General features: G+C 36.3%; 1 protein-coding gene across 3 annotated transcripts in view; it reads right to left on the bottom strand.

The window, feature by feature from the left end:
* The window catches only part of ELP4 (elongator acetyltransferase complex subunit 4), a 281,026-nt gene that overhangs the window by 256,487 nt on the left and 5,292 nt on the right, over positions 1 to 19,247 (bottom strand). For all 3 annotated transcript variants that reach the window (XR_001001145.1, XM_011936337.1, XM_011936338.1), the window contains exon 2: positions 14,529 to 14,564. Coding sequence is in view for 2 of the 3 variants with exons in the window: in XM_011936337.1 (XP_011791727.1) it covers positions 14,529 to 14,564 (36 nt within the window). In the remaining variant the exon portion in view is untranslated. The remainder of the gene's footprint in view (positions 1 to 14,528; positions 14,565 to 19,247) is intronic.

Raw genomic sequence — 19,247 nt, 5'->3', positions numbered from 1 at the left:
AAAAAAAAAAAATGTAAATGAGGAATGCTTATACACTGTTTGTGGGAATAAATTGGTATTTTATAATTAGCACAAAGTAAATTTGTACTAATTTATTCTGTTATCCATATAGAAAACAGTATGGAGATTTTTCAAAGAACTAAAAATAGAACTACCATTCAATCCAGCAATCCCACTACTACGTTACACTGAAAGGGAAATAAATAATTACATAAAAAAGATACCTGCACTCATATGTTTATCATAGCAGTATTCACAATACCAAAGATACGGCATCACCTCAAGTGTCCATCAACAGACGACTGGATAAAGAAAATGTAGTATAAATACCACAGAATACTGTTAACAGTAGATAGTTAACCAGGCAGGAGCAGGGCAGGAGAGGCTCCCCCAATCCACTAAGAATGTCCAGGGACCATCAGGTGATGGTCCAGCAGTTGTCACACTGTTTCTCTAAAATGATAACTGGTCGCAGTCGATGCTAGGGAGAGAGCGGCAGTTTCCCAACGAAATTGTTAACCGGCAGCTTCCAATAAGATCTCAGGAATTGGGCGAGTGAGCTCAAGCATGTGCATTAAAAGGCAAAAATGACAGAGTATGACTTTCCCGGGGTAGTCCACCATAAAAGGGAATAACGCCTAAGGTGAACATGTCTACAACTCCAGTGAACATGTCTACAACTCCAGTAAACACACTGCACATGCTCATCTCCTAAGTGCTAGCAGGTCACCTCGCATGCAAGCAGCTCACGCCAAGGGAAGAATCACGGGAAGACGGATGCAAAATGCCCGAAGTATGTCAGCAATATAAAACCTGAAGTCAAAAGGTCAAACCCTGCACTTGACCTCCAAGATGCCCGCTTGAGTCTCTTCCAAGTGTACTTTCCTGCTTTAAAGTTTTTTAATAAACTTCCACGCCTGCTCTGAAACTGGCGTTGGTCTCTTTTTCAGCCTTATGCGCCTCAGTTGAATTCTTTCTTCTGAGGAGGCAAGAATTGAGGTTGCTGCAGACCCGTACGGATTTGCCACCAGTAACTGGGATATACGCCACCCCTAACAATACTGCTCAGCCATAAAATAGAATGAGATGTCTTTTGCAGCAACACGGATGAAACTGGAGGCCATTATCCTAAATGAAATAACTCAGAAACAGAAAACCAAATACCACATGTTTTTACTTATAAATGACAAAGGCTGCATGGACATACAGAGTGGAATAACAGACAGTGGAGACTGCAAAAGGTAGAAGAGTGGTAAGGGAGTGATGGTTGAAAAACTACCTATCGGGTACAATGCTCACCATTTGGGTGATGGGTACGTGAAGAAGCCAGACTTCACCACTGTGCAACATATGCATGTAAGAAATCTGTACTTGTGGCCAGGCGCAGTGGCTCACGCCTATAATCCCAGCACTTTGGGAGGCCGAGGTGGGTGGATCACCTGAAGTCAAGAGTTCGAGACCAGCCTGACCAACATGGTGAAACCCTGTCTCTACTAAAAAAAAAAAATAGAAAATTAGTCAGGCGTGGTGGTGTAAGCCTGTAATCCCAGCTACTTGGGAGGCTGAGGCAGGAGAATTACTTAAATCTGGAAGGCAGAGGTTGCAGTGAGCTGAGATCATGCCATTGCACTCCAGCCTGGGCAACAAGAGCAAAACTCCATTTCAAAAAAAAAAAGAAATCTGTACTTGTATACCCTGAGAGCATAAAAATTAAAAAATAAAAATAAAATATACATGACTGTGGTTTAACAAATTTTAGTAATGAGAAAAAGAAACCTAAACTATTTAATTCGAAGAATTAAAACATTCATAAAGTTAAGGATGCATATTACAATACTCAAGTGAGAGAATGAACTGTATCAGATCAGTACTACTTAAAGTAGGGATATGTACTCGTAGATAATTTAAAAAACTGGGTGATTGATCAGTAATGAAGGATAATAAACAAACTAGATGTCACAGTTGTCTTTTTCTATCTATCTCTTAAATGAGTGAGGATTCTGACTTATTTCTTACTCCCCATACTATCCTTATGACCTTTTCTTTATCTCTAGCTCAGCTTTCTCTGTGCTAAGCTCCAGGCATTGACATCATTGCTATTTGTTTGCATATTATTAACTAGACATAGTACTTAGCAAACATGTTTTATGTTATCTTATCTTTACTTCACTGTGCCAAAAGAATTTCACGACATGTCCAAAGGCGAAACCATATTTTTTTCCTCTTCCTTGCTGCCCATCTTCCAGTGGTAACATGCTATTTGGTAAGTTACTTGGTAACCATTTGCTTTGGGTTTGAGGTTTCTTCAACTATAATATGGGAATAATAAAATTATACCTATCTCATAAGACTGTGGCAAAGATGAAATACTTAAATCAGTGCATTGTGCATAATTAAATGGTCAATAAAGGTTAGGTACTATGTTTTTCATTCTCAGCTCTTCCCTTTCCTTTATATCCCCACAAATAATCATTCAACTTCCTAAATCTTTAAAATCCATCCATTTCCTTCCGTCTTTACTGACAATAATGTAGTTCAATTCATCCTTAACTCTCAACATCAGCCTCCCAGTTGGTCCCTGTACTTCTAACCTTACTCCTCCCTCCAATCTATTCTCCACAATACTCAAGAGTATTTTTTTTCTAAAGAGCAAATCTAGTCTTGTCACTCCCCTGTTCCAAAAACTTAAATGACTTTTCATTGCTCTCAAGAGAAAAACACCCAAAAAGCAAGGCATATAAGCCTCTCTAAATGTTGTGTTGCCTTCTTTCTCAACACTTCCCCCCCTTCCATATCTCATAAACCCCAGGGACAGCAAACTACTTGTTGGCACCAGCCATATTGCTTCTTGCCTCGGGACCCTTGTATAAATTCCTTCACAACTTTGGCTAACTAATTTGCTCACATCCTTCCAGACCAAGATTAGGTGGCACCATCATTGAGAAGCTTTATTCAAGGCTGGGTGAGATATCAGTCTGCTCTGGAGCACCCTCTTTACCCCTAGTAGTATTTAATAAACATTCCTGAAATTCCTCCATAAAGCTAAAAGATTGTTATGGCAGAGAATGCATCCTATTATCATATCTCTAGTGCTGGGCACATAGTATACATATACTTAATATTTGTAGAATTAATTAGGGGAAAAAACAACAAACCAAAATCGATCTTGTCTCATAAATCATCCACATCCACTGTAGTTTGAAAACATACCATTGTATACACATATACACATACATTCTATAATAGTTATCACTTCTATTTTTTCAAAGAATCCTATAAGGCAGGAAAAACTAATAGGGAGATCACCTACTTAGGGATTAGCAAAAACACTAAACTCATCGAGCTGAAAATTACCAATTTTGTGAAACAAATTTTGAGGTTGTACAATAAGCATTTAATTAATCTATTTAGTGAATTTCCCTAACACTGGGCAAGTAAAAATGATAATGATGTGACAGAACTGCCAAAAAGCAAATGTAATTTTGGCCTGAATTAACGGTCTAATTTCTAGGTTCAGAGACACGCTTGTACTGTTCTATTCCACAGTAGTCAACCAACCTGATGATAATATATTCAGTTTGGGGACTTACACAAACTAAAGCATCTTCAAAAATAGTGATGGTGAAGGGAGCTGAAAGTATGTGACACGAGAAATGGAAATATTTACCTTAAAGAAACAGACCCAAGAGACATAAGATAGCTGTCTTCAAATATCTGTTGGACTATAAAATGGAAAAGGAATATCATTTGTACATTATGGCTCCAAAGAGTGGAACAAAGCCTAGTGGATAGAAACAACAGGAATATCATTTTTTTCTTAATACAAAGGTCCAAATGAGCTGTATCATCACTCTACCAAGACTGCTCTCCAATACCAATTATTTTATAATTGTCTAATTTATTGGATATTTGCAAATCCTTACCTTATTTATCTATGGCAACTATTACCATTGACAATTTTTTTCATGAAACTACTGTACACTCCCTCCCCACGTTTTCCCAGTTTCTATAACTTTGCTCCTGTTTCTTTAGCCATTCTTTGTGTATGTAAATGGTTTATATAGAGCTCTCAAGTTTTTGTTATATACATATGGAATGATTTTATGTACTTTTTGCTAGTCACTACTTTCAGCTATGCAAGCCAAATCTTTCTTTTCTCATCTTTTAATGACATCCGGAGCTACTTCCATGATTCTCACTAGTTTCAGTTATTAAAACTTGACTGTCCAGTTAAAAACTTAGTCAACAGTCAATACAACATTTTCCACTAAGGCTTGTGGCTTGAAAACTTAGTGGGGCGGTGTTAAGGGGAGGGGGCAGCAGCGAGAAAAGGAAGTTCTAAGACACCTCTTTCTACAAGTCTTTTCTTCAAGTCCTAGCTCCTATACCGGGAAAGTAGAGCAAAAGAGTGGCAGAGATCAGTTTCTGTAACTGCCTGTCTGGCACAGGTAGAGAGATGTCCCTAGCCTCACTCTGACCTGGTGTATTAAGTCTGCTGCTTATACCCTCTAACGTTATGGTGGTTTCCATGTAGATGGTAAGTATAGTTTGTGGGTGGTACCTTACTTCATACTGGCTCTATATGTCACTGAAGAACCCCGCAAAGAGGTAGAATCTAGTGTTTTGGTGGCTAGTAATTCATCCTCAGTCTCTCTTTGGAAATACTATTACTGTCATTATTCTTCTAGCTGTGTTTGTTTACACAATCTATTCTATCAGGCCCCCCTCCTTTTCCTGTATTAGAAACAGGAAATAGTCTTCATGTTTGACAATGTTGACAAAATTCAGCAAATATAAAGCAGGCTTTCCTAATAACTCATTCTGCACTATTCACTTTGATGGGCTTGGAGGTTCTAGAGGTTAGCAAGGAATTGGCTGGGAAACAGGGATGTCAAGTTCTGCTTCTTGCAAGCAACTTCAATGTCTATGACTGATGCCCTTGGAGGTGTACGCCCTCACTTGCCTCACTTTTTACCATAAATGTACTCCTGCTTTCTCCAGTCCTTGACTTTATTGCCTGGTTAGGGCAGTGACAGTAGTGGAGATATGAGGAAGTATCTGTGCTAGTTCTTTGGGCCTGCAAGGAGGTGGCTCACCCCAATTGTGGGAAAGTGAAAACTTAAGACTTTGTCTTCTTTTTCTCACTCCAGGCTACACTCACCAATTCTAGGGTACTTAACATATGGTTAAAAAATGGCAAACAGCTAATATTATTGAGCACTAACTCTATACTAAACACGACACTGCACTTCTCATGCATTGGTTTATTTAATCTTCACAATAACTTTTTTTTTTTTTTCCAGATGGAGTCTCACTCTGTCATGCAGGCTGGAGGAATCTGCCATTTGTCTATGACAACACTAAAACACACACTGAATAACACAGTTAAATAATGTTGAAAACTCCTAAATCTTTTTCTCTAGCCTAAATTTCATGCCAGAAAAATCCAACTTTCTATTAGGTTGAATGACTTTCAACCTTCAACCTTTCACTAGTACCTAAAAGTTATTATGTTTAACCTGAATTCTTTACCTCACCTCAATATTTGCTCATTCTTTTCCTTTTCTAACTCACTTAATGGTACTAATTTTAAACTTTCCCAGGATAAAAACCTGGGAATCATCCTATTTTCTGTCTCTCCTTCATCACCTACACATGTACATAGCACAGAAATAGAAATTGACTTTCTTAAGAAGTACCTATTAAATGAGGAAAAATGTAGAAAAATAGTGTTTCATATCAGTGCAGTCTAAGCATAACCAGTTAAACATTTCAAATTCAATATACATACTGAAATAAAGAAGTAGAAAAGTGAAATAGCAAATTTATGACAAAAGTCTTAGAAGTATAATAACAAACATTGCCTCATGTTTAGATTAGGGCAATGAGTAGTTTCCATCACTTCAAATTTTACTTTATTTCTGCAGTGTATCCATCATAATATTTCTTAATTGTTCAAAACACTCCATGACTATCTATTTCTTACTAATATAATTTAATTGCCTTTACCCAGGCTTTTGAGTCACTCATTCATTCATTATGCTCCTACATGGCTCCCATGGTTACAGAGCTTTCAGTCTATTAAATAAGTAATCACGATCAGGCAATTTCATGATTACCTGATTTAAAAAATGTGTAATAAGTACCATGATAAGGTAAATAAAGACTACTACAGAAGTATACAGAAGGAATACTGAGTGTAGGTAAAGGGAAAGCAGCAGTTAAGGAAAACTTTCTGGAACAGATGGCTAAGTGGAGACCTCAAAAACAATTAAGAGGAAAATAAAAGGCAGCAAGAAAGAACATAAGCAAAGGTCTAGAGAGAAGAGAGAATGGAATTAAAGGCTCAGAATGATAAATACAAAGTATGAGGAAGGACAGTGAGAGGATGAGAAGAGATAAAGCTAAAGTGAATCAGCAGTGGCAGATTGTTAAAGGCCTTATAGTCAGAAGTTAAGGAGCTTAGATCTTATGTCAAGATCAACAAGGAGCACAAAAAGGTCTTAAGTCAAGATATATTATGATTAGCTTTTCACATTAGAAAGTGCATTCTGGCAACATTATGATATTGAACTGAAGCAAGGGAAATACCTGTTATACTAGTTTCAATGGGGGTTATTGATTATGGCCTGAAGTGGGGTAGCAGCAGTAAGGTTGAAGAATAGAAAAAATTAACACAGTATTTAAAGGATACAAGTCATTAGGATTTAATGTTTTCTGGATGTAGGAGAGACAAGCGTATCACTCAGGTCTCTGGCATGTGTCACCTGTTAGATTCAATAATCCAGAGTCCACAGGAAGAGAAACAGATATTGAAGAATGGAGCAGAATTTGGAGGTAGAGAAAGCTTCAAACACATTGATTTTGAGATATCTGTAAGATATTCAGGAGGAAATGTTGAATAGGGGGTTAAATATGCTCTCTGCATTTCTCTATGTATCCTATATATATAGCAATGTCTGGAGATTACTGATTATTTTTATTCCCTGGTCATTCCAGTTATGGCAGTGACTGAGACCTTTCAGGAGAATATGTAGCACTAGAAGAGGGAACAAGATACCATTATTTAAAATAAAGCCAAAGGTATCTTTAAAAACATAAGCAGAATGAAATCTCAGCACTTTGCAAGGCCGAGGCAGGCGGATCACAAGGTCAGGAGATCAAGAACATCCTGGCTAACATGGTGAAATCCCGTCTCTACTAAAAATACAAAAAATTAGCCGGGCGTGGTGGCAGGCGCCTGTGGTCTCAGCTACTCGGGAGGCTGAGGCAGAAGAATGGCGTGAACCCGGAAGGCGGACTTTGCAGTGAACCGAGATCGCACAGCTGCCCTCCAGTCTGGGCGACAGAGTGAGACTCCGTCTCAAAGAAAAAAAAAAAAAAAAGGAAAATCAGAACAGAACATTACAACAGAAGGAAGAAAGGGAGTACTTCAAGAAAGGAGTGATTAACAACATCAAGTATAACACAGATTAAAAAGGAAGAGGGCTGAGAAGTATCTTCTAGGTTTAGCAGGGAGAAAGTCATTAAGGTGGTTTCAGTGAAATGGTAGTATTTGAGGTAGATTGAGGAATGACTGAAATATTACAAAATATGTAAGTACAGACTACACAAGAGGTTTGGCTATGAAAGCGAAAAGAAAAAGCAATAGTGGAGAAAGGGGTAGGGTTAAGAGGGAAGATGTTGTTCCCCTTGTTTTTAAATAAAGCTTAAAAATAGATTTGAGTATAGTTAAAGTACACACTGAAAAGAATTAACACAGTGGAAGAGATTAAAGATAAGGAGAAGGGAAATTGATATTGTTAGGTCCTTAGAAAGTTAGAATGAAATGAAATTTAAAGTAGAGATGAAAGATGATTCTCAAATAGTAGAAGGTACAGTATATCTTTGCATTTGTGAATAGAGGTAAGTTTTGGGGATTGATTTTAGGAACCTGGGTGAGTTCTCATCTGATAAAACTCTATTTTTTTCTGTGTGACATAACTGTAAGTTATTCCAGAGGATTAAGATAAAGTAGTATACTATGTTAGATGTTTGAAGACATCTTGTTTGATGTCTTCACAGTAGTATACTATGTTAGATTTTTGAAGACTATGTTAGATGTCTGAAGGTTTAAAAGGCCACTGAGATTACTGAAAATAAAAAAGAGGTGACCAGATTTATACAAAAGTTTTCCGGCCAGTGTTGAAAGCCTACTTGACGTTAGAGATCATGATAGTCTCTAATAAATAATAAAAACAACTATGAAGTCAATATATGGTAGCAACGACATGATATAGAAGGTGGAACAGCCCCAGAAGGGATTTTTTAAGATAAGTTATCATGTTTTAGTATAAAATGAGAAATTTCATTGTGAATCTCAGCTGCTATATATGTGATCTTGGGCAAGTTACTTGGCTTCTCTCAAAGCTTCAATTTCATTACCTATAAAGACACTTCCTCTCATTGTTGTGAAATTATGTGATACAATACATGTCAACGGCTTAGCATGTTGCCCAGCACACAGTAAATCCTCAATAAATGTTAAATGTTTCAATAAAATATTTAAGGATAAGATTTTAGGATATCAGAGTTTATTTTACATGAAACAGGTGTTATAGAGGGCAAACTGAAAAGGTCAGGAAAAGAAGGAAATAGGAAACTGAGTTTAAAGAGAAAAATACGTAGTAGTATAGACATAAAAGATAAGACCATTGGAACAGCTTAATTAGATTTGGTCTTAATTTGGTTTTAGATAATGACCAAAGATAACGAGGAGGTGAAGCATGATAGATTTGGCTGGCCATAAAGTTAAACAAAAAAAAATCCTAGGAATGGGTAACAGGTATACAGCCTAGTCTTGATACACTATTGTTCTGGGAACTGGTACAAGGGTCCGAAGTCTTACAGTGTGAATTCTACAAGTAGGTAGTTGAAGCAAGAGATCCAGGGGAAGAAGGCCAAACTTACCTTCTCACTAGTCCTAAATATGTACTCTCTCTACTTTAGAAGGACCTAGTTATTACACAAGCATGCTCTGTTGATATCCTCTATTGTGTACTGATTAACAGTTTTCCATATGAGCAATTTTTTCTCTTCATCACTTCTTTCTAACTATACTTTGATTCAATTTAAGTCTTTTTCATACTTCTTATATCTGCATGTTATATATGTACTGTTCCTGGTTATTCCATATGCAACCAACATCCAGAGATTGATCTTGCCTAAGAGTGCTGAACACATTGTAAGAGCTTAAATTCTTCAGGACTAAAGGTCAGGTGGTTCTACTAAAGGACTGATACCAGTTGTCCTATTTCAGTCCTTTAATGAAGTTGTACTACTCTAAAGCAAGTTTAGTAGAATATCAAATATAGTGACACAAAACAGCGGTCAGCAAAATTTTTCTTAAGGAATCAGAAAGCAAGTACTTTAGGATTTGTGATTCATACAGTTTCTGTTACAACTAATCAATTCTGTCCTTGTGGCACAAAAGAAGCTGTAGACAATGTGCACATGAATAAGCACGGCTGTATTCTAATATAATTTTATTTACAAAACTAGGTGACCAGCTAGCAGGCTGTAGTTTGGCAATTCCTGCATAGAAAAACGCTCAGAATTTTTATTTTCTTTTTGAGACAGGGTTTTGCTCTATCACCCAGGCTGGAGTCCAGTGGCATGATCACTGCAGCTTCAACCTCCTTGCTCAATCACTCCTCCCACCTCAGCCTCCTGAGTAGCTGGGACTACAGGTATATGCCACCACACCCAGTAAATATTTATATTTTTTTGTAGAAACAGGGTTTTGCCATATTGCCCTGGCTGGTTAGCTCAGAATTTATTGCATGATGTAGAAGAAAAATATAGTTCAGCAAATTCAGAAAGGTTTTAGATGACTGACAAGAAATACTGTAATATCCTATGAGAGGACTATAGAGACTGCTTAGTTTTTGCTATTACAGGAAATAATATGAATTAAAATTTTGAAAAGTGTGGTGAACATATTCTAAGGTGGTCCCTATGATTCCTGTCTCCTGGTATTCATGCCTTTTTGTATCTCTTCCTCTTGATCGCAGCAGAATGTGGAACTTGCTTCTAACGAAGAGATTATGGCAAAGGTGATGGGATGTCATTTCCGTTACAAAAACCTACAACATTTTGCTGAGGGATATTCTTTCTTCTTGGTTTTGAAGGAATAAGACACCATCTTGTGAGATGCCCTATGGAGAAGGCAGCCTCTGGCTGCCAATCAGCAAGGAGCTGAATGTTGCGAATAACCACATGAGCTTGAAAGCAGATAGTTCCCTTGTCAAGCCTTCAGATGAGAACTCAGCCCTGGCTGACAGCTATATTGCAGGCTTGCTGAGGACTCTGTGGAAGTGTGCCTGGATTCCTGACTTATAGAAACTATTACATAAATAAATCTGTGTTTTTATAAACTGTAAAATTTGTGTTAATATTGTTACACAGAAAAAATTAATACAAAAGTACACTGATAATAGGTTTAATTGTCCAAAAGTGCATCATTTATCTTCCAGGTCTAGAACTTAAATTATGTAATTAATGTAAAAGATTATTTTAAAAATAATACATTGATAAATGTCACCTATAATTTTAATAGGTGACAACTTCTATCAAACCTTTTTGATGCTCAATATCTTTACAAATATTCTTTAAAGAGACTGTGTAAACTCTAAATATTTATGCTATCAATTAACTTTTGAAACTTTTAAGCTGTTCCACATTTACCCATGTAACAGACTGTCAGAAAGCAATATAGATAAAACATCTCAAAGCCTATTCCAGTACTTAAGCATTAAATATTTTAAGAAAAATCTATCTTTGATTTTTTGTTTTATTAATTGACAACTATCTTACATTTTTGAAGTACACAGTGGAGTCCCTTAGTTCTTCAATTTATTCCTCAGAAAATTTCCTTTCATCTGTTCATATATATTTATTTTGCTGTATTCAGAAGGTCTAAAGTGGAGTTATTTTAGGTTTTTCTGGCAGTGTTCATTAGCTCTAGTTTCCATAGTTAAATTGCTACTGAAGCTGTAAATACAGTACTCTGAAAGCCCACACTCATGCACAGGTACACGCTTCTACATAAAACTGCCTTGGTAAATGAATAAACTATTTCATGAGAAAATGGTTAAAAAGTTGGAAATCTATAGTAAAATATTATTAATGCAAATAATCTCCATGTTTTAATTTTCTTTTACTTCTGGAATTAAAAAAGTCTTTCAGTGATGAGTAATATAGTAATACCCTAGGCTGCTAAACACTAAACTAAAATCCTCGTATTTTTATATTTTGAAACTATGCTTCCATATCTTCAAGTGGATTTAATTCATTGTACAAGTCACATAGACTTGGGAATGAAGAAAAGTGGAGAACTGGGACCAGATGCAGTGGCTCACACCAATAATTCCAGCACTTTAGGGGGCAAAGGCAGGAGGACTGCTTGAGGCCTAAAGTTTAATAACAGCCTGGGCTGTTATTAATAAAAAATTAAAAATAATTTTTTATTTTAATAAAATTAAAAATAATTTTTTATTTTAATAAAATTAAAAATAATTTTTTATTTTAATAAAAATAAAAATAAAAAATTAGGGCATGGTGGTGTGAATGCTGTCCCAGCTACTCAGGAGGCTGAGAAGGGAGGACTACATAAGCCCAGGAGTTGGAGGCTGCAGTGAGCTACGATCATGCCGTTGCAGTCCACCTTGGGAAACAGAGCAAGACTCATCTCTAAAAAAAAAAAGAAAAGTGGAGAACTTCATCTGCTAATCTAATGTAATTGGACTGGTAAATAAAATGTCTGATAATATACAAGTGTTGTCAAGGGTGAGATTAGGGTAAACTGATATAATTGTTGGATGAAGCATATGACAGTATAACCTTTTGGGAGAGCAATCTAATAATAGCTAACAAAATTTAACATGCCGCAATGATGCAAGTCTATAAATTAGAGTTTTTTCCTACAAATATTTACATATGTGTGCAAAGGTTACACACAAGATTATGCACAATAGCATTGTTAATAATAGAAAAAGATGGAATTAATTTAAATTTTTCAGTAGAGAACTACTACAAAAAATTATTGCACATCTATACAATAAAATCCTATGCAGTTGTTAACAAGAATGAAGTAGTACATCTATATAAATGTACATAAATTGAGGTCTAAGATGTATTAAGTAGATAAAGCAAAGTGTGAAACGCTCCCATGTATATTACTTACATAGAAATATTTGGGTGGAATACCCAGGACACTATAATTTCAAGGGACGGAGGCTGAGGTTTTGAAAAAGCAACCTAATTTTTTTTACACACCGTTTTTATATTTTATGTATTTATACCAAACATGTAGATAATTTTCTCAATAAACACCTTCAGACATTCTTTATTTACCATAAGATATAAATGTAACTGAGATAATCATTTCTAGAATTTCTTGATCATAGGTTATTTTTTTCTCTTACATGTAGTGTTAGGAATAATGCTGTCTTCAAAGTCCTTAAATAGTACTTTAATGACTCACGGGTGACATAAGTATCTCATAAGACATATTTTACTTAGTTTTTATTAAAAATTGTCTACTGTCTGGATACTCAGGCACTAAATTCTACGTAAATTTCCAGAAGATTATATTGTATTGATGAAAGTAAATGACTGGTAAGAAGTTGGCAGATACTTTGCAGTCAAGAGCCAACAAGGAAATTAATGGCTGAGGAGAGAGAACACACGGCCAAAATGATTAAATGGTATACTTTCAGAAAATTAATATATTACATTTTTAATAGCAATATGCTACAACTATATAAACTGATCTAACAAATACCGTACACCTGAAGATGTTTTTAGCACTCCCAATATATTGATTTCTATTTTAAAGACAAAATTTTTTGACTGGAATGGAGAAATACCGATCATGTGAAATAAGGATTTTTATAGTGCTGCGACTTTGATCCTTATTGTGCATTAATTTATAAAGGATTCCTTCATGTTGAGAAATTTGAAAATTCATCAAAAGAAAAAATCTCCATAAATGTGAGTTTTACTTTACTACTTGAAACTGTAATAATCTAAAAAGGGATGCGATTCCTATTTTACTGTTTATCGCTATTAAACAAAACGTGAAAAACTTTAGAGCACAGTTACAAAAAAATGGGTTTTGGAGTCACACAGAATTCAAGTTCTGGTTCTCAGATTAACTACAGAATACTGGGAAAACTACCCCATCCCTGTGAGCCTCATTTCCTCATGTATAAAAGGGAGATAACATGAAGTATATTTAGCATCTTATGAGGTTGTTGTATTAAGTAAAAAAAAACAAAAAAAACACATAATGCATTTTGCACAATACATGACCAACAGTAAGAGTTAAATAAAAGGCAGCTCTCACTACTACTATTATTACTCTTCAATTATCCAGCATAGATGAGGAATAAAATGTTCTACATAATGTTTTCCTTTACTAGACAAATTCTCATATACATGCCAAATTTTAAGCATCACCACTTTGTATTTTACTCACACTTGGGGCAATTTCTTCCAAAATACTTACTTTTTTGTTACCTTAGGGGTCAATAAACATAAAGTCATGTTTTGGTGCCTGGCACTAATAACTTTGTCTAGATTAACATGTTTATTTTATAGTCCCAGTATGGTGAGTTCAGGTCATATTACATTTGGAATGTTATATTTAGGTTGGGGCATGGTTCAAGAGACAATGAATGCCAGACTAGAAGGTGCATAAAAAGAACAATCAGAACAGTGAGGTGTGTGAAAACCCTAACATATAAAACCAGGTTAAGGAATGATGTCTATTTAGTTTGGAGAATATTTGAGATGAAAAAATAAGTATTTTCAAATATTTTAAGGGTGTCATGTGAAAAACTATGTAAATTCAATCGGTATTATATCAGAGGACAAAAATAGGAACAACAGATATGTTACAGATACATGAATTAAATATTAATATGGCTGTTTTGATTATATAACTGACAAGCTTTATTTCAATTCCAAGATTCTGTGACCTATATACACTAAAAAAGAAGGCAGGCAATTATGGTTATACATTTAAATAAGGACTCTTGTCACTTTAAAGATGAACTAAAATATGATTTACTAAATCGTTACTTGTGTTTCAATAAAAAGATAATGACAAAATGATGTGATATATACGATGGACTTAGTATTTCAATTTCCCAAACTGATCCCTGTAATAATCCCACTTTAAATACTGAGATTCTCCAAAAAAATCAATTCACATTAATTTTAGTCTTTTTTAAAAAATGGAGCACAATGCACTGCGAACATTTTTAAGTTATAAGAGCTACATGTTCAGATATATTTGCCTAATTTGTTTCAATTTCAGATCAACATTAGAATTTAAAATAGAACTTAAGTCAATTCCTCTCTAATTTATCTTAAGTTCTGTCGTGTTAGTGATTTAAATAATTTTGGAATGGGAATTGGATAAAATGATTATGCACAACGGAAAACAATGATAGAGGAGAGCAAAGTATGTATTTTGTACTAACCAATTAGAAGAACTGTTCCAATGGCTAAACCTCCACCTGGAAATGAAACAAAACCAGAAGAAAATTAATTTACCTTTTCCATTATCTTTAACATAAAAGTTAGGCTTTATGAAGGAAAGGCACTTCAGTAACTTTAAAACTGCAGTTGTGAACAACATTTTAATTGCCTTTGCAATACTTTGCTCAAGGTGCTATTATAAAATAATTACATATTATATGTAATTATACACTACACATTACAATTACTTTCTTTTCTTTTTTTTTGAGATGGAGTCTCGCTCTGTCGCCCACACTGGGGTGCAGTGGCACAATCTCTGCTCGGCTCACTGCAACCTCCCCATCCTGGGTTCAAGTGATTCTCCTGCCTCAGCCTCCTGAGTAGCTGGGATTACAGGTGCCTGCCACCACGCCCGGCTAATTTTTGTATTTTTAGTAGAGATGGGGTTTTACCATGTTGGTCAGGCTGGTCTCGAACTCCTGACCTCATGTGATCTACCTGCCTTGGGCTCCAAAAGTGCTGGGATTACAGGCGAGAGCCACCATGCCCGGCCTACAGTTACTTCCATAATATACTGTACTATCCTCCTTTCTTCTATGATAGAACTATACAGCATTCAACATAACTGTGGTTAAGCACTCCAATAATGTTATATTTAGCACTTGTTAATAAATTAACTCAATACTCAAGAGTTAAATGTGCACAGTAACTTTACTACAGAAGTAGTAAACATAGATAAGATTATAGAAATGCCACATTAATATTTATCTTCAAATTTAGTAAGACTTTGAGTAAAGAATTGATAATTAAAGCTAATTCTTCTTTATTATGAATAATATACACAAAGTCTGGACATGCTCTAAATACATTTACAATTTAAAAGGAATGTATTTGCCATTTCAAACAAAAAAGACCATCATCACAAAATACATTTTCAGTATTATTAGACCAGTGTTCTTTTAAATATCTGAATTAGGCTGGGCACAGTGGCTCAGGCCTGTAATCCTAGCACTTTGGGAGGCTGAAGTGGGCAGATCACTTGAGGTCAGGGGTTCAAAACCAGCCTGGACAACATGGTGAAATCCTGTCTGTACTAAAAATACAAAAAAATCTGCTGCATGTGGTGGCACATGCCTGTAATCCCAGCTACTTAGGAGGCTGAGAAACGGGAATTTTTTATTTATTTATTTATTTTTGAGACAGAGTCTCACTCTGTCGCCCAGGCTGGAGAGCATTGGCACGATCTCGGCTCACTGCAACCTCTGCCTCCTGGGTTCAAGTGATTCTTCTGCCTCAGCCTCCAGAGTAGCTGGGATTACAGGCGCCTGCCACTACACCCAACTAATTTTTTGTATTTTTAGTAGAGACGGGGTTTTACTATGTTGGCCAGGCTGGTCTCGAACTCCTAACCTCATGATTCGCCTGCCTGGACTTAACAAAGTGGTGGGATTACAGGCGCGAGTCACCGTGCCCAACCTGAGACACGAGAATTTTTTAAACCTGGGAGGTGAGGTTGCTGTCAGTTGAGATTGCACCACTGCACTCCAGCCCGGGCAATAGAGTGAGACTCTGTCTCAGAAAAAAGAAAAAAAAAAAAATCTGATTTATGGTAATACAATCATGAAATATATAATTCAAATGGTGAATCATTAAAAATCAATTTAAAAATTAATTTTAAGGCTAGGCGCAGTGGCACACACCTGTAATCCCAGTACTTTGGGAGGCCGAGGCAGGCGGATCATCTGAAGTCGGGAGTTTGAGATCAGCCTGACCAACATGGGGAAACCCCGTCTCTACTAAAAATACAAAAGTAGATGGGCATGGTGGTGCATGCCTGTAATCCCAGCTACACAGGAGGCTGAGGCAGGAGAATCACTTGAAACAGGGAGGTGGAGGTTGCGGTGAGCCGAGATTGCAACATTGCACTCCAGTCTGGGCAACAAGAGTGGAACTCTGTCTCAAAAAAAAAAATAAATAAATAAAGAACTTAAAACTACACTAAGACATTTGAGTACTAATACTTTGCTCTTCACTCCATTTGTAAAACTAGTACCATTTTGATTAATGTCTCAAATACAAATTCACTTAAAAATTTAAAAACTTAATATCAAAGAATAGAAACGTATTTAAAGTAAAATTAAAAAAATACTCAAAGTTAGGCCAGGTGCGGTGGCTTATGCCTGTAATCCCAGCACTTTGGGAGGCCGAGACGGGTGGATCATGAGGTCAGGAGTTCGAGACCAGCCTGGCCAATATGGTGAAATCCAGTCTCCACTAAAATTTTAATACAAAAAAAATTAGCCAGGCATGGTGGTGGGCGCCTGTAGTCCCAGCTACTTGGGAGGCTGAGGAGGGAGAATTGCTTGAACCCAGGAGAGGGAGGTTGCAGTGAGCTGAGATCGCACCACTGCACTCCAGCCTGGGCGACAGAGTAAGACTCCATAAAATAAAAAATACTCTAAGTTGTTGGACAACTGGAGTCAATATTAATTGTTTGGTTTTTGTACACAAATCTGAAAGAAACATTTAGAACACCAATAAAGAACTTTCCACAAAAAAAGTTTTGTAGTCACATTTGTCATGTAGAAAAACTTAGTAACAAAAGTTCCTTTGATAGGCTGGGTAAGGTGGCTCACACCTGAAATCCTAGCCCTTTGGGAGGCCAAGGCAGGCAGATCACATAAGCTCAGGAGTTCGAGACCATCCTGGCCAAGATGGCAAAACCCCATTAGCCAGATGTGGTGGCCTGCTCCTATAATCGCAGCTACTCAGGAGGGCTGAGGCAGGAGAATCGCTTGAACCCGGGAGGCATAGGTTGCAGTGAGCTGAAATCATGCCACTGTACTCCAGCCTGGGCCATAGAGCAAGATTCTGTCTCAAAAAAAAAAAAAAGTTCCTTTGATAGTGTTTATTTTTTGCCTTGCAAAAAAGGCATAACTATTATGTTTTAAACAGTTTGAAATCTGGTAACATACATGCACCTAGAATAATATGCAACATAAGACTTATGCTAAGCGATTTACAGTGAGGCTAAACATCAATTTTATGACAATATGTAGAACATTTCAAACTCTTAAGGAAGGAAATAATGAAAAAAGCTAGTATATTTAAATGTTTCAATGTTTAAGTTTATATATTTACAAGACTTCATAAGTTTACATTTATACAAGTTCTTTCATTATAGCATTTAAAGTCGTATCAGACTACATAGGATAACTTTAATTTTCAGATGAAAAGATAAACATAAGCTGATATATATATATATCATGATAGCCATCAAAAAGGATCAGGCCTGGGTGTGGTGGCTCATGGCTATAATCCCAGCACTTTGGGAGGACAAGGTGAGCAGATCACTTTAGCTCAAGAGTTTGAGACAAGCCTGGACAACATGGCAAAACTCCATCTCTACAAAAAATACAAAAATTAGCAAGGCCTGCTGGCACCTGTAGTCCCAGCTACTTGGGGGGCTGTGGCAGGAGGATCAATTGAGCATGGGAAGTTATGGCTGCAGTGAGCAGTGTTCGTGCCACTGCACTCCAGCCCGGGGAAACAAGGTGAGGCCCAGTCTCAAACAAACAAATGGATCAGAACAAAGGGTTTGCTTTGGGATAAGATTACACTAAATGTTTAATTTTATAGTGCTACACTAACGTTTTTATCCATTTGAACATCTTAGATCACACTTCCTTACTTTCCTACTTTCCCTTAAATGCAAAAATAAACATTTAATTACCCAATAGCCTTCTTGTGTACATATAAGGAGATGAATTGATGTAAGCATACAAGAGACATTATGGTGTCTAAGCTAGAGCAGGCACTATTAAAAAGTTTCTTATTTTAACCTATTTCCCATAGGGAGGATTTAGTTTTTTTATCTAACCTCCTGAGTTACATTTACGTCTCCCCAAATAAGGAATTTATATAAGGCCTCCACTGGGACAGACAGAGAAGCAAAGATTTTTTTTTAACATTCACTATGGGACAATGAGAACAGATCATGTAAAAGTTTTCCAATTAAACGAAGTGATTACCAAATAGAGGTGTCTGGCCCAGAAAGGTACTCAGAAAGGGCTACCTTTACCATTTTGGCAATTCCTCTTTTTTTGTGGGGGGTGGGGGGACAGGATGTCATCGTGTTGCTCAGACTGGAGTGCAGTGGTGCGATCATGGTTCACTGCAGCTTCAACCTCCCAGGCTCAAGTGGTCCTCCCATCTCAGCCTCTGAAATAGCTGGGATTATAGGAACATGTAACCATGACTAGCTAATTCTTTTTCTTTTTTAATTCTTTCATTCTTTGTAGAGATAGGGTTTCATTATATTGCTCAGGCTGGTTTTGAACTCCTGGACATAAACTAGTCTCCAGCGAAGTGTTGAGATTACAGGCATGAGCAACCACATAGACTAAAAAATCTTATGTGCATTAAAATTCTAATGTTTAGAAAATCTGAACATTAAGACATAATGGGGACACATTAAAAACATTTTTATCAACCAAATATCTTCTCAAACTTACTTTACAAAAAGGTAAGAAGGCTCTATCATGTAAATTCACTAGATTCACATTTAGATTTGCTCTGGTAAAGTTTGGTCATTGTGAAGGATAGTTGTGGGAAGTAAGATGTAATATTAACTAACTTAAACTTATTAACTAATTTAAAGCTTTTAAAAATCAAACTTTTATTCTATGTGCTTTAAGAGAAATAATTTTGACCTATACATA

The sequence above is a fragment of the Colobus angolensis genome, unplaced genomic scaffold (assembly GCF_000951035.1).
Source record: "Colobus angolensis palliatus isolate OR3802 unplaced genomic scaffold, Cang.pa_1.0 Scaffold152, whole genome shotgun sequence".
NCBI classification, from domain to species: domain Eukaryota; kingdom Metazoa; phylum Chordata; class Mammalia; order Primates; family Cercopithecidae; genus Colobus; species Colobus angolensis.
Note: the sequence above shows the minus strand (reverse complement) of the source record. Positions and strands in the feature narration are given on the sequence as shown.